Source organism: Endocarpon pusillum, assembly GCF_000464535.1.
Source record: "Endocarpon pusillum Z07020 unplaced genomic scaffold scaffold1129, whole genome shotgun sequence".
Lineage (NCBI taxonomy): Eukaryota > Fungi > Ascomycota > Eurotiomycetes > Verrucariales > Verrucariaceae > Endocarpon > Endocarpon pusillum.
This window is the reverse complement of record NW_006913634.1, coordinates 1-26,421: the sequence shown is the minus strand read 5'-3', so window position 1 is coordinate 26,421 and position 26,421 is coordinate 1. Positions and strand designations below refer to the sequence as shown.

General features: G+C 48.9%; 10 protein-coding genes across 10 annotated transcripts; 5 read left to right on the top strand and 5 right to left on the bottom strand.

The window, feature by feature from the left end:
• Positions 1–414: 414 nt before the first annotated feature.
• EPUS_08959 (uncharacterized protein) lies at positions 415–2,052 on the bottom strand (the record flags this gene model as incomplete). The annotated part of the gene is made up of 1 exon (XM_007789572.1): positions 415–2,052. One exon carries the CDS (start codon positions 2,050–2,052, stop codon positions 415–417), a length of 1,638 nt encoding a protein of 545 aa, XP_007787762.1.
• A 1,504-nt stretch (positions 2,053–3,556) lies between these two features.
• EPUS_08958 (uncharacterized protein) lies at positions 3,557–4,366 on the top strand (the record flags this gene model as incomplete). Its single annotated transcript, XM_007789571.1, has 1 exon — positions 3,557–4,366. The coding sequence occupies one exon, from the start codon at positions 3,557–3,559 to the stop codon at positions 4,364–4,366; it is 810 nt and encodes a 269-aa protein (XP_007787761.1).
• A 588-nt stretch (positions 4,367–4,954) lies between these two features.
• On the top strand, positions 4,955–8,320 carry EPUS_08957 (Exportin-1; the record flags this gene model as incomplete). Its single annotated transcript, XM_007789570.1, has 3 exons — positions 4,955–7,151; positions 7,202–7,431; positions 7,517–8,320. The coding sequence occupies 3 exons, from the start codon at positions 4,955–4,957 to the stop codon at positions 8,318–8,320; spliced, it is 3,231 nt and encodes a 1,076-aa protein (XP_007787760.1).
• A 709-nt stretch (positions 8,321–9,029) lies between these two features.
• Positions 9,030–9,764, top strand: EPUS_08956 (uncharacterized protein; the record flags this gene model as incomplete). Its single annotated transcript, XM_007789569.1, has 2 exons — positions 9,030–9,330; positions 9,442–9,764. The coding sequence occupies 2 exons, from the start codon at positions 9,030–9,032 to the stop codon at positions 9,762–9,764; spliced, it is 624 nt and encodes a 207-aa protein (XP_007787759.1).
• Positions 9,765–10,146: 382 nt separating this feature from the next.
• EPUS_08955 (uncharacterized protein) lies at positions 10,147–12,436 on the bottom strand (the record flags this gene model as incomplete). The annotated part of the gene is made up of 2 exons (XM_007789568.1): positions 10,147–12,314; positions 12,388–12,436. The coding sequence occupies 2 exons, from the start codon at positions 12,434–12,436 to the stop codon at positions 10,147–10,149; spliced, it is 2,217 nt and encodes a 738-aa protein (XP_007787758.1).
• Positions 12,437–12,814: 378 nt separating this feature from the next.
• Positions 12,815–13,344, top strand: EPUS_08954 (uncharacterized protein; the record flags this gene model as incomplete). The annotated part of the gene is made up of 2 exons (XM_007789567.1): positions 12,815–13,103; positions 13,178–13,344. The coding sequence occupies 2 exons, from the start codon at positions 12,815–12,817 to the stop codon at positions 13,342–13,344; spliced, it is 456 nt and encodes a 151-aa protein (XP_007787757.1).
• Positions 13,345–13,936: 592 nt separating this feature from the next.
• On the bottom strand, positions 13,937–19,357 carry EPUS_08953 (uncharacterized protein; the record flags this gene model as incomplete). The annotated part of the gene is made up of 6 exons (XM_007789566.1): positions 13,937–14,052; positions 14,109–17,241; positions 17,293–17,380; positions 18,360–18,735; positions 18,791–19,030; positions 19,087–19,357. 6 exons carry the CDS (start codon positions 19,355–19,357, stop codon positions 13,937–13,939), a joined length of 4,224 nt encoding a protein of 1,407 aa, XP_007787756.1.
• Positions 19,358–19,715: 358 nt separating this feature from the next.
• On the top strand, positions 19,716–20,200 carry EPUS_08952 (uncharacterized protein; the record flags this gene model as incomplete). Its single annotated transcript, XM_007789565.1, has 2 exons — positions 19,716–19,785; positions 19,836–20,200. The coding sequence occupies 2 exons, from the start codon at positions 19,716–19,718 to the stop codon at positions 20,198–20,200; spliced, it is 435 nt and encodes a 144-aa protein (XP_007787755.1).
• A 110-nt stretch (positions 20,201–20,310) lies between these two features.
• Positions 20,311–21,144, bottom strand: EPUS_08951 (uncharacterized protein; the record flags this gene model as incomplete). Its single annotated transcript, XM_007789564.1, has 1 exon — positions 20,311–21,144. One exon carries the CDS (start codon positions 21,142–21,144, stop codon positions 20,311–20,313), a length of 834 nt encoding a protein of 277 aa, XP_007787754.1.
• Positions 21,145–23,688: 2,544 nt separating this feature from the next.
• Positions 23,689–24,507, bottom strand: EPUS_08950 (uncharacterized protein; the record flags this gene model as incomplete). Its single annotated transcript, XM_007789563.1, has 1 exon — positions 23,689–24,507. One exon carries the CDS (start codon positions 24,505–24,507, stop codon positions 23,689–23,691), a length of 819 nt encoding a protein of 272 aa, XP_007787753.1.
• Positions 24,508–26,421: the final 1,914 nt, after the last annotated feature.

The following is a 26,421-nucleotide window of genomic DNA, read 5'->3' as shown; positions in this document are numbered from 1 at the left end:
CAGCGTAGGATATTTCTAGGGGTATAAAGACATGACGTCCGAAAGACAAATAACAACAAATTGGTGTGTATCAGTGGGAATAGACATCTGTGAGCTGGACACCTTGTAGCGCTGATATGACTGTATCTACCATCTTCGTCATGTAGGAAATCAAGTACAGCAACCATAGAGATTGTCCAGGGGACGGAGTCATATAGAAAGTGTAATCATGCATTCGGAGAACTCATCGCCATTCTCATCTTCCATACACGGTGGCTCTTGCCCCTCTCTTCTTGATGGAGAACCTTGACGTCTTGGTCTGGTCCCGAAACCTGCTCGTGCGGCCATGGAGGGACTACGCTGGGTATATGCACAACATCCATAACGCCCCCAGCTCAAACATCAATCAACAACGCCCCCGCTTCCATCCAAGCTTTATGCACTAGAACCCTTTCCATCCACTAGAAGCCCGTGCCTGACTGTTCCCCCACTGACTGCTTCCTCCCCTGTCATCCAAGTTGGCAGTTTCTCCACTGCAATGTCGCCCAATTCCACTAGCTTCCGTATGCCGAGGAAGACGTCACTGCCCTGGAAGGTTAACGTCAGCCGCGCGGATGGCTGCCTAGGCGCATGCCCAAAAGTCTGATCTGGAGGTGAAGTCCGATCGAAAGGGTCAATGTCATCCTGGCTAATGTTTGCCAGGCTCGAAGAAGGCGGATGGCACCCTGATGGAAATATGTCTTCATTAAGCCTAATCTGCAGCCTGTCCAGGCAGAGCGTCGCGGCTGCGGTATCTGACTTGTCACTATCTGGCTCGGGTTCTGGAGTATCAGCGATGCCGAAGCGCGTAGTTGCTGCAATCTTGGGATTGGTCTTTGCTTCTTCAGACTTTGGAACCCGAGCCCTCGAAGCGTTGACACTTCTCTCCGCAAGGGCCGTCCGCTTTTTGCTTTGGTCTGAATGTTGCAGAGAGGGCTCTGAAAAATGAGCGTCACAATCCTTGTCCTCTCTGCCTTCGCAGGCCTCAAGAATCTTCTGAGCAAAGGATGTGTTCTGTGCATCAATTGGACTATCGTCAACCACACCCTTGGCGAAGATGCTATATACCCCATTAGCAGCATTGGTGCCACTGTTGCCTCGGAGGGCAAGCATGGTTGACAACGATCGGGCTGTCAAGGAAGTAGACTCTAAGGAGTACCTATTATGAGACCTGCTCAGCGCTTTCGGAATTTCCTCAAGAATGGCCCTTTTCAGCGAGGTGATATCCATTCGATCTGATAGGGTCTTTTTCCTGCCTGCATTAGACTCCTTCACGCCGCCAGAAACCGAGATATAGATGTATGGACAACTGTCAGGCAATGCGATGAAGATAATACGGTTAGGATTCGTAAACAGTACTGGCGCATGGACGGAGGACTGAGCTTGTGCGTAAGGTGAGTCAACAACGCAAATGCGGATGACGGAAAGATTCTGAAGCGTATGAATTTGATGTAGATAGTAATGTGCTTTGACCATGGGCGAGATTTCATGTTGTAGGTTTTGAAGAAAGGTGCTCGGCGAAACAGTTGGGTATGGTGCCGAATCGATCCTTCGTTTCTTCTTCATAGGCTGCTCTTCATGTGCCTCCTCGTCGCTTTGTGGTATCAGTTTTAAAGCTGTCCATCTGAATGCCTTGTCATTCTCATTTAGGCACTGCAAGTCGATTGTTGCGACCTGGAACAGCGATAATCCTCGACGCCAGTCGCCATCCAGCATCCTATCTATGATATGGCGCTTGTTGATGGTGGTTTCCAGTCTCATACGATTGTATGTAAGGCGCAGCTCTTCAATCGTCTCTGCTGGTGACCATAAGTAGTCCTCGTCTACCTCTTCTTCGAGGTTTCTGTTACTAGTCAGGTAAGGCGCGCATGTCGCCTGATTCTCTTCTTGCAGCCACTGGAGAGCCAAAACGATGAGTGATGGTTTTGAAAGCCGGAGAAGTGATCTAACCAATGCTTTGGTCGTAGAGGGGACGCGCAAAGCACTGGGAACCGATGCATTGGTCGGTGCGCGTACGGAGTTGCGTGGAACCATTGCAGCGGAGAGCGTAGCGCTTTAACTACGATCTGTCTGCAAGCCGTATATCGTCATGCTCTCATCAGTGTAACCGGTAGATGTGTCTGTGATAATCGTGCATTATAGTGGGCAGCTTTGCACAGACGCGATCTCAGTGCAAAAACAAAAACATGTTGCCATTCTAGATGATGCCAAGAATTACTTTTAGACGTAGCAATTTGGAGTTTCTTGGCAGTGGCCTAACCGCTCTCGCTCAACTTGAAGTAACTACTAAGTTACTAGTACAGCTTAGCCGCTGTCGGTTAAAACATGCTTTTCGTTGCACTCACACCTGTGTCATCACTTTTCGTTCACTTTTCACTTTTCATTCATGGGTGTCAGATAGAGATTTGCTCTAGCTGCCGTTCACTATCCAGAGTAGCGCAGCAGAACGTCTGGAATTTTGCTTCAGGCCACGCTGAGTCAGCTCTTTCATTGTTTCTCGTGTTCAAGAACTGTCTTGGCAACAACCCCTGCCACTAGTACTAGCAGCAGTCAAGTGCATTCAGTACTACGGTACAGAGTAGGAGGCGATTGAATGTAGCCCCCTCCCTTGTACCGTAGTAGAATTGTTATTAACGACTCTCATTCAGATACCCCTGCCGCACTTGTACGAATGACGTACCCCCTCCCTGGGGGGGGATTCAACTCGCTCGACGTGTTGAGCTTCTTCTACTGATTCTATCTCATTCTACAACTGCTCCAATCAATGCCAGCAAGATACCAGGCAGTTATTACGGGGAGCCATAAGTCTCCCTAGCACGGCGCTAGAAACGTCTTGTAATGTTACAACGCCACGTATCAGCACCTTGCCATAGCGAGGATAAGCTGCCCAGAAATCGAGCCCAAATAGGATTAATATGTTTGTTTGATTGCCCCAATCCACAGAATGGCCGTACTAGATCGACAGATCTGTATCCATAGCATTGAACGTGGTAAACACTAGCGCTGCGCTAGGGATACTTGTGCCTTCCCCCGTAGTTAATACATGCTAGATGCCAATGGAATGCATCTCGATATTAGATAGACAGCAGGCTAACTAGTTCTAATCGAGCGGTTGTGTGGCGTTCTATCTTAGCGTTACAAGCTGTTTCTAGGGCGGGGGTTACATTCAATATGCCTCCTACCGTAGTAGTCGGTTCTGCAGTGGATTGGAAATCAATTCAGCCTGCTCTCCTACCCCATCTACCAACTCTTCCACCTTTTCTGCATTCTCAGATATACTCCAATCCCAGAGCAATTGAATCCTTCTCAAGCTGCAAATCGAAAGCAGAATATCGTACATCTGGCGGGGTTCAGCGTGGACGTGGGCGGCCCGGAATCGATTTTAATGCCGTTCCCAGAAATGCCGACTGTGTGATTTGCCCCTGTTTGCCCCGCCATACTCCTATTCTCTCGTCACCAATTCCCTGAATCACACCATCCACCAACTCCCACGAAGATTGAGCACTCAAAGACGACAGTTTAGTGGGGCTGCCCAGCAATGTCTGGCTACCATGGCCGTACAGGCCCAAACTTTTCTCAATACGTCAACAACCTTAACACAATTCCGCAGCCTTATAATCCGGATTTTCTGCCTACCGATGACCTCAATTTGGACCAAGAACTATCATTGTTCACTAATACCGATTTTACTGATTTCACCGATTTTGAAGCGGTGCCAAACCATGGATTGGACTTTGGTCTAGGAGATAGCAAATCATCTGGAAATGACTTCAAATACGAGGACCTTCTTGCCAGCGCAACATCACCATCAACCAACGTGCAACCCTCAAATACTTCCCACTATGCGAACTTTCCTCCTCCGATACAGCCAGCACCCCCTGTCTCCGCTTTTCCTACAAGCGCAAGCATTTTGTCGCCTGTTGCTTCCTCACCAATTTCGCCGGAGTCTTCTCCCCAAAAGGTAGGAGTCAAGCGGAAGGCCGATGCTATCGCAAGCGCCTCACCGCAACAGCTACCATCAGATGAACAGTCTCGTCTCGCTGCAGAAGAAGATAAGCGGCGGCGAAATACCGCTGCGAGCGCCCGTTTTCGAGTGAAGAAGAAGCAGAGGGAGCAGGCTCTCGAGCGAACTGTGAAAGAGGTAACGGACAAGAATACAGCCCTGGAGGCCAAGATCAGCCAATTAGAGATGGAGAACCAATGGCTCAAGAACCTCATTACGGAGAAGAATGGCAAGCAAACCAAAGAGCAGATTGCAGAGGCATTCCGGAAATTTAGGAAAGAGAGTGAGGAACGCGAGACAAGTCAAGGGACCGAACACAAGGAGGGCGTTGGGACTGGTTCTTGATGGCAAACTACATCGCAGCCTCTTATGTTAGGATCGACATACACTGTTATTAAGACATATGCTCACTGTGGTAGTATCTAAATCTGCTTGCAAGCTGTAACAAGTGTCTTAGCCTTTTTTGTGATAAGATACCTGCGGTATATGTAAGAACTGTTCCAAAAGTGCAAACCTAGAAATCATTGCGAGTGGATGCCAGACTGGCAACCCCAAGTGTCCAAACCATCAGGTCTTAGCGGCAGTGCCACATAGAAACGCTGACCTAATCAGTCTCATGTTCAACCAACGTGAATTTCTGCCTCCGATATCAGCTGTACCGGCGGCCACTGGACAGTATACATCTACTCATCACTAGCCAGAAGCTCATCACAATATCCCACGACAACCTTGGGCGATCACCTTGTGCTGGAATCCAACGGTGCATTCCAGGAACTCCACAGACCTTGTCTCTTCCGCCGCCCACCACATCCGCCTTGCTACTCGTTCCCTTGCAGAGAGATTCACACCCTCAAGGAGACATCACGGTTGAGATTGGGTTACGCCCACTCCTTCCCCGCTCGTTGAGCGATTCTGCGACAACAACCGGGCAAGATGTCAATCTCCATCTCTGAGCTGGACAATACCGTTCGCGCCTTCTATGAGGGCAAGGGCGAGGTTCAAAAGCAGGCTCAGCAGAAGCTGACAGAGTTCAAGTCAAACCCAGATGCGTGGTTGATGGTGGACAAGATACTACAGGAGGCTACATATCTTCCGACCAAATACGCAGGGCTTCAAGTTCTGGACGACGTGATCATGACAAGATGGAAAGTCCTCCCTCGAGACCAATGTCAAGGGATTCGCAACTTCGTCGTCGATCAGATCATCGGAGCCTCCCAATCTGAAGAATCACTCAAACAGCAGCGTCTGTTCGTCGACAAACTCGATCTCACCCTGGTCAACATTCTTAAGCAGGAGTGGCCTCACAACTGGCCCACTTTCATCAACGAGATCATTTCCTCATGTCACAGCAGCTTGTCGATTTGTGAGAACAACATGTCGATCCTGCGGCTGCTGTCAGAAGAAGTTTTCGACTTTTCGCAGGACCAGATGACATCGACCAAGGCTAAGAATCTTAAAACTACAATGTGCGCCGAGTTCTCTCAGATCTTCCAATTATGCCTCGAAATATTGACTACCGCCGAACATACGAACCTCATCCGCGCAACACTCAACACCCTACTTCGCTTCTTGAACTGGATACCTCTCGGTTTCATATTTGAGACCAAACTAATTGACACACTCGTGGAAAGATTTTTGAATGTGCCGGAGTTCCGAAATATAACGATGAAGTGCTTGACAGAAATTGGTGGTCTACAAATGGGTCAACAATTCCAGTACGACGAAAAGCTGGTGCAACTGTTCACGATCACGCTGAACAGTGTATCCAAGATGATTCCTCTGTCCACTGATCTCAAGGAGGTCTACGGCAAGAGCAACTCTCGAGATCAGGAGTACATCCAAAATCTAGCACTTTTTCTCTGCAACTTCTTCACCGTCCATCTTGGTGTCATTGAGAAAATACCCAACACGGATTACCTTACCCATGGCCACTATTACCTGATCCTCATCAGCCAAATCGACGATCGAGAGATATTCAAAATCTGCTTGGAATATTGGACGAAACTCGTTCAGGAACTGTACGAGGAGATGCAGCAGTTACCAATCACTGATGTCAATCCTCTAGTGAGCATGGGAGTGAGCGGCCTTTCTAATGGCGGTGCCCCTCATCCAAGCACGTTGGCGAATTATCCATTGCGGAAGCACAAATATTCGCAAATACTGACCAATCTGCGAAGCGTTATGGTTGAGAAAATGGTGCGCCCCGAAGAGGTCCTGATCATGGAGAACGACGAAGGAGAGATTGTGCGGACATTCGTCAAAGAGAGTGACACCATACAATTGTATAAAACGACTAGGGAATGTCTAGTCTATTTGACGCATCTGGACGTTGTAGATACGGAGAACATCATGTCCGACAAATTACAGAAGCAGGTGGATGGCTCAGAGTGGTCGTGGAACAATTGCAATACACTCTGCTGGGCTATCGGATCAATCTCTGGCGCCATGAACGAGGAGACTGAAAAGCGCTTTTTGGTCACCGTCATCAAAGATCTTCTAGGTCTAACGGAGATGAAGAGAGGTAAGGACAACAAAGCCGTCGTGGCCAGCAATATCATGTATATCGTCGGTCAGTACCCAAGATTTCTCAAGGCACATTGGAAATTCTTGAAGACCGTAGTCAACAAGCTTTTCGAATTCATGCACGAGACGCATGAAGGTGTCCAGGATATGGCCTGTGATACATTCATCAAGATTGCCAACAAATGCAAACGCCATTTTGTTGCTCTCCAGCCGGGTGAGACGGAGCCGTTCATCGAGGAAATTGTTCGTAACATGCGGAAGATCACATGCGACTTGTCACCGCAACAGGTGCATACTTTTTACGAGGCTTGCGGATATATGATCTCTGCGCAAGGCCAGAAGAGCCTTCAAGACCGGCTAATAGAGAACCTAATGTCATTTCCAAACCAAGCTTGGGATCAGATCATTCAGCAAGCGAACGCCAACCCAGCAATCCTTCAAGACAGCGAGACAATCAAGGTTGTGGGCAATATCATGAAGACAAACGTTTCAGCGTGTTCATCTATTGGAAGCTACTTCTATTCGCAAATTGGCCGCATCTACCATGACATGCTGAATATGTACCGAGCATCGAGTCAATTGATCTCTGATGCTGTTGCCAAAGAAGGTAGAAATCTGCGTATTATAAAGTTGTATCAGGAAGCTAACCATGCATAGGTAACATTGCAACCAAGACTCCAAAGGTCCGAGGTCTCCGAACAATCAAAAAAGAGATTCTCAAGCTTATCGATATGTACGTCGAGAAAGCCGATGATCTGCAAATGGTCAACGAAAGCATGGTGCCTCCACTGCTTGACGCCATCCTGCTTGACTATCAACGCAATGTCCCTGACGCCCGAGACGCCGAGGTTTTGAATGTTGTCACCACCATCATCCACAAACTACGGGTACGTTGGACCCCGACCCAATCGCGCCACTCGGTTAGGGGGTTTGCACATGCTCAGCTTGAATTCCTTGCTGACTGTCTCACAGAACATGATGGACGACAAGGTTGCTGGGATCATGGATAGTGTATTTGAATGCACTTTGGAAATGATCAACAAAGACTTCCACGAATATCCAGAGTTCCGCGTCGAGTTTTTCAAGCTCCTCCAGGCAATCAACCTGTATTGCTTCCCTGCCTTACTAAAGCTCGATGGTCGGCAGTTCAAATTTGTCATCGATTCCTGCATGTGGGCCAGCAAGCACGACAATAGGGAAGTCGAAAGCACTGGCCTTGCCATGTGCTTGGAGCTCATCAACAACATGGCTGAGACAGATTCCCAAACTGCCAGCATATTTTTCCGCCAATTCTACATTCCTATCCTCCAAGATGTACTCTTTGTCTTGACCGATTCCGATCACAAATCTGGCTTCAAGACGCAAGGTATGCTGCTTGCGAGAATGTTCCAACTTGTTGAGTCTGGCAAGATCACCGAACCTCTCTACACCACTGAGCAGGCCGCTCCTGGAACATCGAACAAGCAATTCGTTCAGCAGTACACTGCCAACCTTCTGCAGCAAGCTTTCCAAAATCTCAAAGAAGTGCAGATACAGCATTTCGTCAACGGCTTGTTCACACTTAACGAAGACTCTAACAAATTCAAGACACATCTCCGGGATTTCCTGATTTCACTTAAGGAATACACCGGCGACAATCCTGAGGACAGTGCTCACTTGTTCGCCGACGATCGGGAGCAGGAGAGGAAGATGGCGCAAGACGCAGAGCGAGAACGAGCAATGAAAGTTGGTGGACTGATCAAACCAGCGGACCTAGATCAGGATGATGAACTATGACTAGACGAAGATTTGAGATCAGAACTCGCCACGCCACAAGGAAATGAGGAATCAGGCTCACAGCAGGGTCGCCAGGTGAATGCTTCTGCGGATGCATGGGAGCATGGCTGGGTCGTGTATGGCTTGTGAGGCAGCCATGTTCCAACTCGTTCAAGAGCCTGCGGCTGAAAGACGATCGAAGTGATTATTTTGCCGGCATAAAATTCGCCCGCGTTCCAAGGTAACGGGTAGCGTACCAACAAATCTTGTCCTCCATAGATCTGTTTGCTTCGGTTTTATTCGAGCGTTCGCTGGTGGAATTAGGTACACGGAGCTTGATGAAGAGCCTTCAAGCGCACGATAGGGGCTGGATGCCTACAAGCACACATTGTCCGCTGACAGATTCGTAAAGTTGACAAACTCATTCAACAGTTTTCTTCATCCTCCAGACTTATCGATGAACATGACTATGTACTGATCGAATAGAGTGAGCACTGAAAGACGACAGGAGAAGATTTTGAGTAGATGTCACGGAGCATTTCCGGATTCCGGATTCTCGTTTGCCGGAGCGTTTCGTACATAGTACTCCGTACATAAATTTATTTTCACATAGCATCGCCATCGGCAACATCCCGACCCCTTGCGACCCGGCCCTACGTAGTAACTACTCAACATCCAAATCAAAAACTTCCACTGCACTACATAACTAAGGCCACTTTGTATACGCACAATGGCCTCTCTGCAACCATCTTCCCGTGCACGAACCCAACACCTTCAGGCCCTAAACCCGTCTTCCACCCGCTCCAACACCGCCTCTCCCACCCGCGGTTCCGTCACCCAAACCCAGACCATGACTCACACCCCGACAGATGCTCCAGCCGACCCATCTCGAACGATCGAGGCCGCTACTCTGCGATTACGCGGAGCGCATGATCCGGCCGAGAGCAGAAGACAGCGGAGAAGGGGCCCTGCCATACGATGGGCGGAGGATGTGGTGGATAATGAAGGGATGGGGAGGAAAAGTAGCAAGGGTTCGTCTCCTCGTAACCTTAACGCTTCTTGATGTCTGTTCGGTGTACGGATGTTAGTGTGGGGCCGCAAGCAGTTGTGCCAATTTTACTGATTTCTGGTTTCCTGATTAGTGTGCTGTATCTACCACCGACCCAGGGCTGTGGGGGAGAGTAGTTCGGAAGAGGATTCTTCTTCGAGCAGCTCGGACGACGAGTCGTCGGATGGGGGTGCTGGTGATGATGGGTCAGCCAGGCCTGTGGGTGGTGATGGCGGGAGAGGGAGCCGCACCGGCAAGAAGAGGAGGCGGCATCAGCATCATCATCACCACGGGCACGACCACGATCATGAGAAGGACAACGAAGGGGAAGGAGCAGCGAAGGAAAGGGGGCGAAGACCGAGCCCGAATGCTTATGAGAGAATGCCGAAGACGGGTATGGGGCCGAAAGGGAAATAGAGGAGGTGATATGGCAAGCGATCAGGACATGGGAATAACCAGCCAGATGGGGATTGTCGGGAAATATGTTGAAGCATTTTGGACGCTAGGTCAGGAGAACGAAAGCTATGGACCCATGACTGAGTTGAGCACTGCATATTGCTGGTGTCCTCGCGGCCTTGGTCTACGAAGAGGGCTCGACGACTTGAACTATGCAACATAGGCCAAGCGTCGCCTGTGAGCAGCCCGACGGCACGAAATCGGAGAAAAGAAGTATGCTGGTTCCAAACTCTTAATCCAAATGGAACAAGCTATCCAAAGCCCGACCTAGCAATCTGCAACCCCTTTCTATCATCCGACCGAACACAAGAACGCTCGCACTATAGATTGAAAGGCCAAAGCATCAGATCATCATACTCCTCCTTCTAGCAGCAGCTCTTTCAGTCCTCCCAACACCTGTTCCCGCACCGTTGGGAGCGCTACCCCCCTGCGCTGAACTTGTTGATGTGGACGACTTTAAAGTCGTAACACTCGCACTCTTCTTCAGACCCACCTTATCATCCCGGCCATGATTGTCCTTGCGAAGACTTGCTGCGGAATGCGGGCGTGGTGGCTGATCACTGATATGCGCTGCAGTGGTCTTTGGTTGTGGTCGGTCAGATGATATGGAAGGATTTTCGAACTCTTGGCCCACTCTCCTCGAGCTGGTAAGGTTTGGTGAGTGCCGTCTCGATGTTTTCCGGGATTGAATTGCATTAGAATTTGGCAAATTGTGTGGAGACGGGTCCGCTCCTTCAAGAATAGAGAGACCATCGAGGGCCGCTTCCAGATGTTGTGTGTCTGCATTCGCGTTCGGTGCTGTCTCTGTCCCTGCCTCTGCCTCTGCCTGAGTTGCTGGTGGCGAGTTTCTAGAGGAAGATTTAGTGCCCTTGTTGACTAATGGACTCGTCGGCTCTTCTTGTGCTTCCGGCAGCCCCTTCCAAGCCAGAGACTCCTCACTGGGCTTCTCGCGCTTGATAGTCACGGTGCGCATTTTGCCGACACTAACATCTTGGTTTGATTGCCGCTCCTGGCTTTCAGCTCGTGCGCTTGAGTCTCTCGGCTGGGCTTTGAGGCCATTCGTCTGATCTCCAACCGCTGGCGCTAGTTCCTTGGTTGGGCGGCGCATCTTTGCTCTCAAACTTGGTTCTGCATAGCTGACTGCACCACGTGCTCTCCTAGAAGTACGGCCATCAGCACCGCCAAGTACATCCTCGACTGACGCACTGGGAGCGATCTCCGTCTGCTGTCCGGTTCTTGCGGAAGGCTCAGTGGAGGCCGGTGAGAACAAGTCGAGTCCTGCAGGTGTTTTTGGTGGGAGCTCGATTCCATCAGCACGTTGTGCAATGATGGCTTCGTCAGTTTGGCGGGGTTGGTCTTGTACTGATGATTCTGCAGTCTTCACTTGCACATTCTGGGGCTCAAACTGTTCCTCCGCTTGTACTCTACTTGCAAGCTCTTCTTTCGCAGGAATGTTCTTATCATCGACCCCTGTTCTTTTGGATTTGCTCGGAGAGTTTGTGCTCTTCGGCGCAAGCACTCTCCTGGTACTAGGTTCTAGCTTCGCGGTGGGACCCTTCGTCGTGGCGCTGCTTGTTGCAGACGTCGTGCCTGACTTTGCGAATCTGCTGCTCTTTGGACGCGTCTGTGGGGTCTCGGCTACAATGGCTCTTCTCTGAAAGGCGAAGTCATCCAGTTGTGATGGACCAGCTCCTTCTCTGTATCCATCTTCTTGTACATCCAGTTTCCTCTTCGCGCCTGATTTGAGGGACAAACGCTGATCAGCTGAACTGGAAGATTCTGTGCTGGATTGGTTTAGCGTTGACATATCTTCGAGCAAAGCACTTGCTCGGCGCCTTCTTCTCCTCTCAAGATTGTCAGGGAGCGGCTTGAAATCATCATTATGGTCCTGGTAGCCCTCTGTAAGTTGCACAGTGCCGACCTCCGGTGCTGGTATCGCGGCGAACCCAATGGGCTCTGCAACATCAAAGTGAGCAACAGGTGGCGGACCTAATTCAGGCGACTCTGATGCAGTGGCGTCATCTTCGAGAAGCCGACTGATCTCCAAGCTTTCCAATGTCTTCCTAGGATAGTGCTTGCCTTCCACAATGACTGGTAGCCGCCCCTCCTGTAATTGTCTCTCCACAGCGACAACACCGCCAATGGTTTGGCGGTTTCTCCAATCCTTTTGATCAGGGCTTTGCACAGGTTCCACAAACCCGGACCTCCTCCGTTGGTGTTGCGATGATCTCCTCTTGGCTTTCTCGGGTAGAGCTCCCAGCTCCGTGACCAGTGTGCTGACCTCAGACAATTTCGATTCCAGCTGCTCCTTCAGCTTACTGACATCTCTGAAGACTCTCTGAGAGGAGCGCAGTCTCTCCGCTTCCTGCGCACTGTTGATCGCTTGTTCTCGGATGGCAATATTCTCTGCCAGGAGACGGGATATCTCTGCCTCAAGGTTGCGGATACGGAGGGACTGGGTTGAGTTTACCCGAGCGATCTCGCGGTTTTGACGTATGAAGCGGCGTTTTACTTAGGAGAAGAACCGGTCAGTGGTAAGATACAGACTGGTGAGGCAAGAACAGTGTAACTGAAGTAGACATACAAGCATCAATTGACTCGATCGCGGGAGGTGGCTCATTAAGCCGTGCCATAGCTAGTATATCGGGAGCTCAGATGCTTGGTCGGCTCAACCAACATCGCAGGGACGAGAGAATGCAGCCTGAACGCTCAATTTTGACATACAATGATAAGATACGCAGATGTGCCCCAAAGTCTTTGCAAATCGATTGTTGACGTTTGTCCGAAAGCAGCCTAGCTCAACCCGGAAGACTTTCCGGCTATGTACGGAGTATGTAATATGTAAACGCGGAGTATGTAATAGACGCGTACAGTATGTAGAGGTGGTACCTGAAATGCCTGGATGCTGAACCTCAAAGACCCTCGATGCCAGCGAAGACTGACTAGAGTCGAGCATGGCACGATAGACAGCGGTCATTGAAAGCAACAAGAGCTGTTCATTGCAACCGAAAATGCCCTACGCTCCTCGTCCCACCACAGTCCTCCCCGCCTCAACCACCACCTCTCGCCATACAAACACCAGTTCAACCTCTTCGCAACACTCCGCTCTAGCATCACGCATCGCTGCGAAGCGAAGCGAGCTCGAGAATCTGAAACAGCTTCGTGACCTGAGCGGTGCGCTGGCCGAGCAGATGGGCGCGTTGGAGGAGAAGTTGGCTACATTAAGGGACGGGACAGAGGCGGTGGCCTGTGTGCTTGCGAATTGGGATAATGTGCTCCGGGCTATCAGTATGGCGTCAAGTGAGTCTATCCAGCTTGCTCTGCAGGAATGTGCCTCGCCGTGCTGGTGTGGCTGACTTGTGGATGCTTTGTAGTGAAAGTCCCGAAGCCTACTGCAACAGCAAACGGCGAGGATGAGGAGCAGCAGCAGCAGGGCCAAAAGGATGGGGAAGACCCAAAACTCCCTGTGACGCTGGTGAGGATACCCGCTCAGTCGCAGGATCCAAGACATAGAAGGTTGGAAGCAGATAGAACATCGTGAATACCACTGTGCAGGAGATGAATTACAATTTCGAAAACAACCAAGGCACCGGCAGAGGAGCGCCCACAATACTAGTTGAAGCTATAGCGTCAAGATTCCAAAGTGGAACAGAAGCCATACAGGGTTTCGAAGTGCAACGGTAGGCATGCTCATCTCCACCTGTCTGGTGCTCTTTTTGGCATCACACAAGGTTGTGTATGTGCCGGATACGACACGGCTGGAAGAGATGATCCCGCTGTCCGTATTCTGGCTGTGGATCTTGTTCTGGAACTACGTGAATACTTCGTGCAATGGGCGATGATTGAACTACAGATGAAACATCCCAACAACCTCTCGGAGTGGTGGGGAAACACTCTCGATTACTATGGCATTCCAACAGTAAAGGAGTCTATCCATATCCGTGACGCTGTCTCCGAGACGAGCTGTCAATGAACACCGCCCAGCACGACGCAATTTCAGTGCGCCTTCTGAGCCTAAGGATTTAGGCATTGAGTCCGTATCCCAGCGCCAGTCCCCTCTGCACAAGTAACAACAGGTGCTGCCACTTCTCATAAAGCTAATAACAAATTGAAGCCAACGACATGATGAGACGTTATCCTGGACTCAAGTCCATCTTCTCTGGGCCTGCTATTGTCTCAACAAACTCCTTCCTCTTATTCCCCATCCTTTCCTGCTTGAAAGCTTCGATCTTGGCCTTCATTTCAAGATCTGTATTTGTCAATTAGCACATGTAAGCATTTCAGGGAGAGAACAGAAACACGTACCAGGCTTCACGTCCTCAATCTTCAATGGCACGCGGTTGAACGGATCAGTCGGGTCACTCAACAAGTGACTCCTGATCGCACTTCGATCAACGACAATCCGACTAGTCGGCAGAATGACGGGATCATTCATTATCGTGTACAGCAATGGATCTAGGAATTCATCTGGAATATCACCCAGGTCCTGCTCAGCAGCTTCATCCTCTGCTTTGGCCGCTGCGAACTTCTTCTGCAGGTTCTCCCATTTCTTTAGCTCCTCTGGCGACTTTGGAGTGTGATGTTTTAGAATCACTCCTGCATTAGCGAAGACGTCGGGTTTGTAGGATCGACCATCTCGAGCGACAGCGAGGATGAAGTTGGGTTTCTCGCTCAGATTCAAATAGACGTCCATGATCTCCGAGAGTAACGCAGGCGGATCGAAGCCATATTCCTGCTTGTTCTGAACTGCCAGTTTGCCTTGTTTCGGCCCGGCCATAGCATCCAGATTGTAATCCAGCATATCAGCAAGGCGCTGGACGACTTCTGGCATCGTGAAAGCGTCGCTGAGTGCTTCCGTGAAGAGCTTCAGCATGGCCATGGTTTCATTCGTAAGTGACATGTATGACTTGGCCTTTCCCTGCGCACTGGCAAGTGCCTCCTCCTTCTCTTGGCGTTGAGCCTGGTCGAGCGAGGCGCCGGCATTGGCAAGTTCTTTCTGGAGTTCGGCAATCTGGAGGAAGGATGTGAAGGACTCGTCAAGCACAAAGGTGACGTCGTTGAGTAGTAGGTTGACGAACCGGATGAAGAATTCACTATTGAGTTTGGCTTCTTTGTAGAGATTGTCTCGGTAGACGGCGTTGGGCCATATGCATTTGATGATTTGAAAAATCTCAAATCGAACGTTGAACTTATCGAAGAATTGCCCATGGCCGCCCATGAACTCCGCTTCAATAAAGAACTGCATGAGAGCGTGGAGGAGATGTTCTGTAGCAAAGGGCATAGAGTTATAGATGTCGGCCAGCACACCTTGACCACCTGCTCTCCATTGCCAAGTGCCCTTGAACAAGATGGTGATAAGACCAGCTTTGAGGTATGGGTTTTTGATGTATTCAGAGCTGCGGAGAAAGGTAATACAGAGCATGACCAGCTCGTCGCTCTGCGTTGAAGGGATGATTTGGGGCATATTGCTCAGGATGAATTGAAAATTGTTGCTAACGACGTCTAAAAAATATTCTGGAAGACACCTGAAAGCTCCTGGAATCTCCTTAGGCAACGGTACTTCCAATTTCTCAGCAGGAAATTTGCCGGTCGGCGAAACCAGTCGTAAAATCCACACGATGAGGTAGCGCATAAATTGCATGGATCTTGTCTGGGCCAGCTCGTCCAGAAGAACGCCCTGACACGCAAGCTTATAGGATAAACCTTTGTCAATCTGGTCCTTGTACTTGTTAAGCGCACTCTCGAACATTCGCAGTTGCATCGGGTTATTAACGTATTTGTGGCGATCGGTTTCAAATTGGTCAAGCTGCTTTTGCATATGCTTGAGATCTTTTTCAAGCTCTCGCAGCATCGAATGAGCTGCCTCAGTCCCGTAATGGTGAGCGGCCACTGTGAGGAAGAAGATCTCACTGATGAAGTGGTTCTTACCTTCCACAGTTCGACCATAAAAGGCGTCAGACGCTTCCTGATCGGCATTGAGCTTTGTTTCGTCCTTCATATCGACACGAGGATGCCGCTGCAGGTACTCCACTTGAACTCGGTCGATTTTAGCGAACGTGGCATCCATAAATGGTTCACAAAGCTGGTCAAGACAGAGAGTCACATTGATCATGAAACCGTCTGATGAAACCGTGGATTTGTCGACTCTCAGTGCCCGCCGTTTGTGATTTGAGTTGACGACAAGTGCGAACCAATCCAGCACCCTTTGTCTTGCATCCCCAGATGCTCGTATCAAATGATTTATGATGTCCAATATCACGTTCTGATGTGTCTGCAACGTCAGACGTAATGATCTTTGTGCTTCACGAGCTCGACCTTCATCTATGGTTTTTGGACTAGAGAAGTACTGTTTGGTGACTTCCGCTTGTAAAGGGGAGATTTGAAAATAAGGTCCAAGCAGTGTCTTGACCTCTAACTCAGCCGCAGGAATACTTGCGTCCACGAACATGGACGATTCTGTGATTGCGATCGCAAGTGGTTTGAAGTTTACTAGATTCCTGAGGAGTGAGGTATAACATCGGTACTCGCTATCCATCGATAACCTGGCTAGTCTTCGGCTCAGGTGTTCGACAGCCCCAACAAATACTTCTTTGAGAGGTTCGTCGTCACCAATGCGGGACGACAGCTCACTCAGGAAATCATACGATAACCCGTTATCGTCTTCCGGGTCAAGGAGTAAACGATCTGCAAGCTCTTTCTGACCATCCACTTCCAGGCCAAAAACTTCTGGTGTCGTAATGGCGAAGATACACCAACTCATACACAGTCGACGCGCCTCCTGCACTATGACCCATTTCTTGTTTGCGGGACTCCTTTCTTTCAAGAACTTGTTGATGATACTTGACAGTCTTTTAAAGCTACCAATCAGCCAGTCGAGTGGTGTGGTCTTGCCTGACTTTGATCCCGCCTCCATAATTGCTTGCTCCAGGGTCTCTGTTGTCAGCATGATTGGCTTGCCCTCGTCTTCGAGCTCCTGGCGCAGCCCACCCACAGAATATAACTGCTGGCCATGAATGTCTTTTGTCTGGCTATGATCGAGGGTCAAGCGAAAGACGTTGCGTAACGTTCGATCCTCAAACTGCTCGATGGTCTCTCCTGCTCTGGAACTTGGCATAGATGATGGGGTACCGGCAACATCTCGCTTTTGTGGTGTGATGTGACTCGCAGGATTTGGCGTTATGCGCAAGCGACCCCCATCATCGCTCGGCGATTGTGCTGATTGTGAGGCGGATGATGGTCTCGAGGGTGAGGAAGGTCGGGCCATTTTGGTGATATTGACTGAGGGTCTTCGGGTTTGTTGGGTCTCTGTTGGGGTCCTTGAGGGAGTGTTCTCTGCAACTACAGCTTCGCTGGGGTTCTCTTGGGAGTCTTGGGACGCGTCATTGTTTCGGGGCGTTGGCTGCAATTGTGAAAGCTTTGCCAAACGTTTACTGCGGATCTGGTCTGGGGTCAGAATAGGTGAGCTTCCTTGTGGCACTTAATGACCCACCTTGTCCGCATCAGAACTTGGCTCTGCCATCTTGATTGTCAAGTCATATGCGATGACAAGCTTGCCACCTTCGCTGTCACCTTCCCTACTGGAAAGCGATAGAAGTCAACAGATGCAGTGATGACAGAGCCTTGGCCGAGCCCGGGGCATCTATGATTTCAAGTCCGCTGTTTTAGCCACCGCTTGCCTAAAGATGGATCTAGTTGGTACCCACAATTCTGTAGAATGCATGGCATTGCAAGAACACCAAACTTTTCTTCCTCTGATTTTACAACATTTGACCACCAAACAACAAATCATCACTTTTTTATTGTACAAGTTATGAATAAATAAAGTCTGATCTTGTCTGAATTTGCTTGTCATATTACATATAATATAAATTAGTGAAATGTGTTCCTTTTTAAAGAATCTTCAAATTTACTTTTCAGAGGTCACCTGAAATGTGATAAAAACAGAATTTCAGCTTTTTCAAGTTTTGCCTTCAACATCTCTTAATAAGACTATCATAACAATATGCACAAACAAGAGCAATCAACTGATAGTAGATTTTCATAATACCCTCTATTTGTAAGGAGAGAGGGACGATTTGAATCATCTGCGATGGCAGGATTCAGAAAAAAAAGTTGGAATTCTTGCATGCATTCTACAGAATTCAATTCAAGTGACTACTGTCGGAGGACCTCCGGACCGTAAGCGATGCCTACTCTAGGAGTTATCAAGGATCTATAAGGCTGACTGTGCTCCACACACCTCTTGCATTGCAGCCATTTTCCAATGAACCTAGACAAAATAGATGGGCGCAGGAATAATGGATTGCTGCCAGTCTTGTTATGCTTGGACGCCTCGCAATGCACTGCTGAACGCTTCAAAACAAAGGATCCAATAGATTCTACTAATACTGCCTGGACACACCCAGCTCATTAAGGCGATTACAACTCTTCATAGGCATTGCTCTCGCCTGTCTTAGCTTGCTCTCGTCGGTAGAAAACCATCCCTGCGCCTCTTCTAACATACGGTTCCTTTCCGAGTGCTCGATTTGGCAGTCGTATTTCAGGGTGTTGACGTACTTTACTTCCGCCCTTTGATCCAGCTGCCGTAATTTTCTTTCGCTGTAATCATCGACTGCTTGAGGATCAACATAATAATTCACTTGAAATCTCGGCGTCGTTCGGCGTAAGGTATTAGGAGGAGAGCGGTTGAACAGCACGTCTGGTTCAGACGAGGCAGCTCCGGTAAATAATGAACTCAGAATAGGTAGAACGAAAAGAAGTAGGATTGGTAGGAGCTGTGTGAGGGCAGCCAGTCCGGATGGAGGGGTATCTTCCTGTCCGGTCGCATTTCGAGGCCTTCGTCTTGGGCCCATGCCGCCAAATTGATGAACCCTTATACCTGGTGCTCCGCCCATGTTGAAGACGAAACCGGGGCCACCGCCCATGCCACCACCTATTCAAAGTCAGCTAAAACGACATACATGTATTACAGGGCGCAAGGAACCGACCAAACGGTGTAAAGCCCCCTCCCATGCCACCTCCGAAAAACTGATTGAATAATTCTTCTGGTGATATTTCAGCGTCGAACATTGGGTTTCGGCCTCCCGGAGACCTTGCGAAACCACTGAACGGCGAGGGAGCAGCGCCAGCCCCACTGTTAGAAAATCTGTTGTCCGGATCTCCACCGAACTGATCGAAACGAGATTTCTTGTCAGGATCTGATAATATCTGGAAGGCTCGGGAAACCACTGCCCGTGAAATCAGTCTTGGAGAAGCCTAGGAGCCTTTTGAGCGTCCCACTCACTTTTAAAAGCTTCATCTGCGCCCTCGTACCCATTCTTATCCGGGTGAGTAAGTAGACTTAATTTTCTGTAGGCCTTCTTTATGTCTGCGTCGCTCGCGGTCTTCTCCAAAGACAAGATCTCGTAGAACGCTGTCGAGGCGCATTTTCTCACTCGGATGACAGCAGTCTTCTGCTCAATAGTATATTTGCGCTCCTGGTTTCCTTGTTTGTGGTCGCGAGAATTTGCGTTGCCATCTGGGGTGGCTTTCGAGCCGCTGGCAGTAGCGGACATATTGGGGTGGTGATACGCCCAAGAGTGTTTTTTTCTACAGCCAAGGGTTTCGCGTGGTTGAGTTGTTCGACTTGAGGACTTTGCTCCGAATTAGCCAGGGCTGCGACTTAAAAAGCCGCAGGATACATAACTGACAGGGTGGTCGCAAATGGGAACCCCACGCTAGCGGAGAGGTCGCTTCAAAGCTCCGGTGATGATGAAAGACAAAGATCGCACACAACGCGCTCGCGTGTTATTTTCAAGACATTGGAGGAGAGGTTTCAAGAGCTACTATCCAGAAAACAATCTCTCGTAAAGGTATAGGGCAAGTATTCCTCAGCCTTGATGCGACTTACCGTGCCTCCGCAATTACACGACGATGGAGGACCCCAAGCAGGCCAGGGAGAAGACAAAGAAAACAACCATCGAAAATGCTAAAGCATGGGGTGGTGAGTTTCCCTATCGGCTGCTTTTCGCCAAACTCTGACGCTTACCACAGAGTACTTGCTAAACTTGCTCATAGAAAGTCCATTGCCACCATCCATCCTTGCGACTCTCGTGTTCGCTCAGCATGCTCGACCTTTCCAAGTGACTCCCATGCTCTTCCCTCCACTGCTTCTATTCTCAACGTATCTCAATCTGCAAGGCTACAAGATCGACAGTGCGGGCACCACGGCTGCCTTTAGCGGCCTCTATCTTGTTCTGGCGGGGAGGAGACGACACCCATTCATGAGCAAGTTTGGCGCCAGAGGCATTATCCGAGGTGCTACTATGGGCTTATGCCTGGCAAACGTTGTCGGCGGCGGACTGGCATATACCTTCGGCTCGAGGAGGAAAGAGGACGATAAGGGAAGCAATATCTAGATTGTACAGTTGCGACACAATGAACATAGTCGGCCTTTTAACATAAATCTGGTGTTTCCGCCACAGGAGTCATGGAACCGATGCTTCAGTGGTCACCTCATCGCGTCCTTTTACTTGCCGTCCAAATACAGTTTCTCCGAAATTATCCAATCTCGAATAGTTGGCATAACATACTTGTCGAGCTGAGATGGATCACTTTTTGCCGCTTTCCTCGCCAAAGTCGAGCTAACAATATCTTCACCATCCCGGCTACCTTCGACAAGGGTAAGCTGCCGTGCCCAATCACGTTGGGCTCCCTCGTCAGTTCTTTTCCCATCAGCAATATTTTGGATGTACCGATCCTGCTCTAGCCGACTGCCCCATTCATCGTCAGTACGATATGTAGCCCTGAGCCGATGCTTGCTCAAGAACGGCTCCAACACCCGTAAATGATGGTCTGGCGGGTAGTACTTGGTATTGAAGATCCTTATAAGGGTGTCGAATCCGACCAAGTGAACTTGCTGTGGTGATTTTGGGTAGACACCTGATTCATCCACCGCTGCAGCTTTGTCATGAAAATAAGGCTGTTTGACAAGGCCAATATCAATCAACGGAGGTACTTCCTGCTGTAGGTCATACAACAGTTCATGCGCAAAAAGAGTCATCATAACAAGTCTATCCTCAAGTGAAGCAGGCATGCGCGCTTTATCTGCATTTTGTGTTGCCAGCAACAGAAGTAGTCGCTTCGGCGCTGAGCCACGATCTTCCGACAATGCGGAGGTGGCGATTCGATGATGAGCCTTGGTTGGTGGATTAAATGATCCATCAAGCACGTAAAGGGTTTTGGCAGCTGTCGCGGGTGAGGACTCGGAATGGGGAACTGTTCGAACCAGCTTGAACGATGAAGGTGAGTTGGCGAGGTCTCGCAACACCGAGGCACAAGACGCCTTGAAGGAGCGTAGCATTTCAGATTCAAGCTCCAATTCCATCGACGACTAATCCTACGGAGCTTTGACGAAAGCACACCAGATTTGTGACTCTTGTGATGAAGCAAAGAACGACAATCGATGTTTGCTGCTCCTTGGCGGACGCTCATTCGTGGTTGAAGTAGTAGTAGTAGTATGTAGTTAGTATTACTATACTACTATAAAATGGAGATATGACAGCCTTGGCATTTAAGGGGCATGAATTCATCATTAGCAACGGTCAAACTTTACGCACCGAGTTATGCTGACTTCTTGTGCTCTTCAATTCAGAGACAGATATGGCCTTGTAATGACGTATAAACAGCATCTGAGGCTCTACTCTAAGGTACAGAGCGGAAATCTAGCTTTGAGATCATGAATTTGGACCTTGACATCAGCTCGGAGTCCCGAACTACTAACAGCACATTCTTTTTCCCCTTCCAGATTTTATTTCCTCATGAGGTATAAGGTAGATCGATGCTCTCCTTTACAGACTGCATTTATCGGAGAGCAGATTCATCAAGACCCTATGAGCCGCCACCTTCTGGAATAGATACCAGGAGTCGTCCCCTTCCATGTGTTGTTGCGCCATAGTATTCGCGTCAGAAAGGTCGAATTCAAATTATGGAGTGATAAAGAACCACAAAAATTAAATTGTATAGTGCTCTAGTCTCTAGTAGTTGATTCACTGTGCCGGAGTAGAGTTCATGATAAATGGAGAGCACGCCTGCCAGGTACCAAAGCAAATGTATTCATGTGTAACGCTTTGATTACTGCTTCAAACTGACACCCATGCTCGTACAACCTGCTAGACTCATTTTGTGGCTCCATCACTTTGTTGAATGATACTCAAGCGTGGATAAAGATCGTGTAGCTAAAAGCATGGCTAGTGCTAAAAGAGCTTGCAGGTCAGTGATAATGCCACTGCCCCCCAAAAAGGGAATACCAGCCAGATGGCTGGACTTTGATCTCATATCTAGAATCACATGTCGTCTAAAGTGTTACTGTTTGGTGTACATTCCAAGCGTCGTACTCTGGCCTCGTGGGAAATGAACCCGATATGCAAGAATGAAGCAATAAGAAGACAAAGTATTTTTGCAGTGGTTCCAAAAATAAATTGTAGATGACAAAAGGACAGTCGAACCTCGTGCGCCAAGAGAAGGACCTCATGATAGGTTTTAGCGTCAATCCATGTTGTACGTAGTATATAAGTGTTGGTGAAAGGTATGTACGCCAATTCATGCTAGTGGAGCTTAGTAAAGCTGAAGAGGCATGGAACGGTTACGGCTGTAGCCTTTCCTAGGGTTTCTGGTTTCTTCTTGAAGGCAACGAACGACGTCTGCTGTCAAAGCTAATGGTAGAGAGGTGGGGAACACACTGGAACGGAAAATGCGAGCTTTTGCGAACGTTGAAGGCAACCGCTAAAACTTAACATGAGTTAGTAACTATGGTTCTGCTGCGGGCGGCGCTCTGAAGTGTACCGATTGGCTGCAGCCACCAACTTGAAGCAGCCTACGTACTACGGTAGGGGGCAGAAGTATTCATAGCTTTGTGCTAGGGACAGCTAGTTCTGATACAGCGCCACATTGATGTCTACAAGCTTTTTGGACCAGGTCTCATGGTTGTTGGCCGGCAGCAATACCACTTAACCTCTCAAAGCTTAGCTGATTCGTTTGTAGTACGTTTCCTGACAGAAATACTAGTGCCAAGGTATGGATACTTCTGCCCGGTACCATAGTAGTACTAGCCTCAGCCTTCAATTCGGGTCCTGCTCTCTCTCCAGGGCAGGATGCCAAATCTTGGCATCAGAAAAGCGAGACAGCTACAGAAGTTCGGAGGTAGCGTGAGAAACTATGATGACTCTCCGTCTAAACATGAAAACGTAACTGTTCTTATGCTTCTACACCGATTCTTCCAACATTCCATACAGGATTCAGACCACTCAGCTCACTAATATGCTCATATCCTCTATCCCACACACAAATACAAATATCCTTGATCCCAGCCAGTCCTATACAGCCAATTCAGAATTGATCTCTATCTAAGAAGCATGGGGTGCGTGTTCCAACTCTTCCATACTGTATTGCCAACAGATCGGTCGTAGAATCAATTCAGACCTTTCTTGTATCTAACCATGGCATGCAGGATCCCCATCGACTACTCCCCCACCAACTCCGCACACTCGACAGAAGCAAACTCGAATCAAGATCGTGACAACATCAAGCCTCACGTGGAATCCTTCCTCCGCAACACCGAAGACCCTTTTATAGTTGGCATGACCACAAGAGCTGGCAATCCTGGCATGCGTGCCGCGGTGGTAGTGGAGCCAAAATTCTGGTCCGGTCAGTGGATGAGACGAAGTACCTAACTCCACTCTCAACACTGTGACAAAGGGTACTAGGTGTGAGGGCTGTGAGGGCTGTGTCGACGAGCAAAGGTTTCCCATCATACCTAATTGAGCACGGGAAAGCGACAGAGCGGAGTCTTGGCGTAGTTCAGGGATGCCAAGATTTTGGTACCCTCCAAATGTATTAGGCCCAAAGCTCACAGTTTTGGCTCTTCTGCTGCTTTTGAGCTCCCTGGTAAGGGGCCAATCATTTCACGCCACTTTTCGTCGATAGTTGTCTTCTCTGTGAATGATTTTATGGCCCATAAGCTCCTAAACTCTTCCTCATCTGCATTCCATATCTTCAATTCTGCATCAATCCACTGCGCGGCAGACTCAGCGCATTGGCCCACGGCTTCCATAGCTACCAGGTGACCAATGCCTGGTAAAACGACTTCTTGAACCTTCCCGGCTTTTGCGCCACCACTGCCTCCCACACCGACTCCAGTCACATCCATCTTGGCTTTTCTCCGCTCAGCGGTTGACATGTCAGAATCACCTCCAAATATGTACAGCACACTGGGACGTAGATTGGGCAAACGACGGAAGATATCTAGAGGTTCTGGGCGAACAAATTTCAAGTTAACTGCAATTTCTGGCTCCATATCAATGTGGCGTTTTCGATCAAAGTGACCTCTCTCAAAGCCCTCAAAATTGGGTCTGGTAAAGGTGAATACTTCTTGGTGTTTTGTAGTCTTGAGCGTGACTCTTTGATCCCCTTCAGTTAAGTCGGGATACAAAATAGTGGGTAGATCTCGTAGACCATACTGAAGCCACCTTTCTAGCACTCGAGAATCCCAGGCGGCGTAGAACTTGCTTTTCTTGAAGCTCTTGGCTGCCTCGTCCCTCGAGGCCCAGATGTCTCTCCGCCAGGTCGATAATCTTGCAAACTCATATGTTTCGGAACCATAAGGTCTCTCTGGGAAGATGACAACAGGGTCGAGTAGAACCAGCGTGGTAAGCAATCGAGGATGCATTAGTGACAGTGATATTCTACTTGAGGTCAGCTTTGCCGCCTATCTGGAGTTTGAGGTGTGTACAAATGACTTCCTCCGAAACTGTGCCCAATGCCAACGATAGGCCGCGGCATCTGATCACGTTTCACATTGATCAAATGCAGAAGGTCTCTAGCGTGATCATGCCATCCAGGATCATTGCCCAAAAGTCGTTCGTTCAGTACGCCGCTATCCCCTTGATGGACAACGTCGGCTATCCATATGCTTCGAATACGAAAACCTTGTTGCTCCGAGCGATCCAGGATCTCGTCCCATAAAGGCTCATACAGCTCCTTCGCAACTATCAGCTGTGCATGATCTCCTGCCCAGAGAGCAGTACCTTGGGGAAGCCATTGGCATGCGCGCCAATTATGGTAACGTCACCCGGTTGCGGATCCAAGTTGTCCAACGGGGTGTATTGCTTTACGGCAAGGTTGAGCACATCTTCCTGCTCATGTGCTGTAGCTCGCGGATACTCTCTTATGTGCTGACCGGGGACGATGTGTTCTGCGACACGAAACAAATGCGCTGACATCCCCAACATTCAAGGCAGTACGATATCCGAGATCAGCTACATGGGAATCGTGCAAGTCGGAAAAAATCTGGCAGCACTACTATGTAACTAGTAACTGCGGAGCACCTTGAGCAAGCATCCTGCCGAGGCCTGGTGGGGCAGTGCTCGAGCCTGCTGTGTGGGGTCTCCGCTACTTGCCATCCCACATCGCGACGTGACCACCAAAAAGGCAGAAATCCTGAGCATATCCGCCTTGTTCATGGACGGGATTAGTGTGATATGGAGCATTGAATTACGGCAGGCAGTGGGACTCCGAAGGAACAATGGTAGTCGCACGTGATGTCGTGGGAGAAATTGCAGAAATGGATTAAATAGCAGCCCTACTATCCCACGCGCCGGTGGGAATTTGCTGCATTTTAGCGTGCCAAGCATTTTCGGTCTTGGCATGACTTTTTTTCCATTTTCGGAGGATCGGCGCCATCCATCCCAACTTCTACATGGAATTGCGCAGGTCTCAACGCCAGCCAAAGCCTAGAACTATATGGGAAGAAAGAGGTGCTCCTTCTGCAGCTAGGGACCCCAAGATCACCCAGAGAACTGACCGAACGAAGCAGCAAACGGCTCTCAAACCTGTTGCCATTGGCCCTCTTCCGAAAACGCTCGAAATTGACGTCAATCAACTCCCTAACCTCCCTATGTATAAACCATCGTTAGAATTACGATTCGAGCGCTCAAAACCTCTTCTAGAAGGTCTCTCAGAGCTTGATACATTCCAAAAACTCCTTACGCCTGCTATAATCGACAGAATTATCAAATCAACGAATAGCTATGCCAAAAACGCTTGTGAACTAAATCTTGATAAAGACGATCCTGAATCCTTTTCTAGACCCTAGAAACTAGTTAATAAAGTTGACATATAGCGATATATTAGTTGTTTGCTTTATATAGAATATTATAGATTATCTAAACATAAAGAATGTCACGTGTCACGTTGGAAGCAGGCGACGAGTGCGCGAGATCTTCAGCCCATGTTGAGTGCTATCCTAAGACTGCAGAGCCGACGAGGATGGCACTGGGGTCGCTCCTATATAGCGAGCATGCCCCTTACTAACGCGTAGTGCCAATCAATCCCCGGCGGCCCTAGCGCTAGCGGCCGACAAGCATGGCAGCCGTGACAAAGAATATTAGAGTAAGTCAGGTTATCTAGACGTATTCCTAAGTCTAATAAGATATAAGCAGATTTATTAATATTTTATGCTTTAAGACTATATAACTACTCTTTATTAAGAATATGAAACTTTTGCTTAATAAGTAAAACTAATTAGGTCTATTATTAAGTAAAATTACAAAAAGAATTAGTATTTAAGCTCTTATTTAGCTAT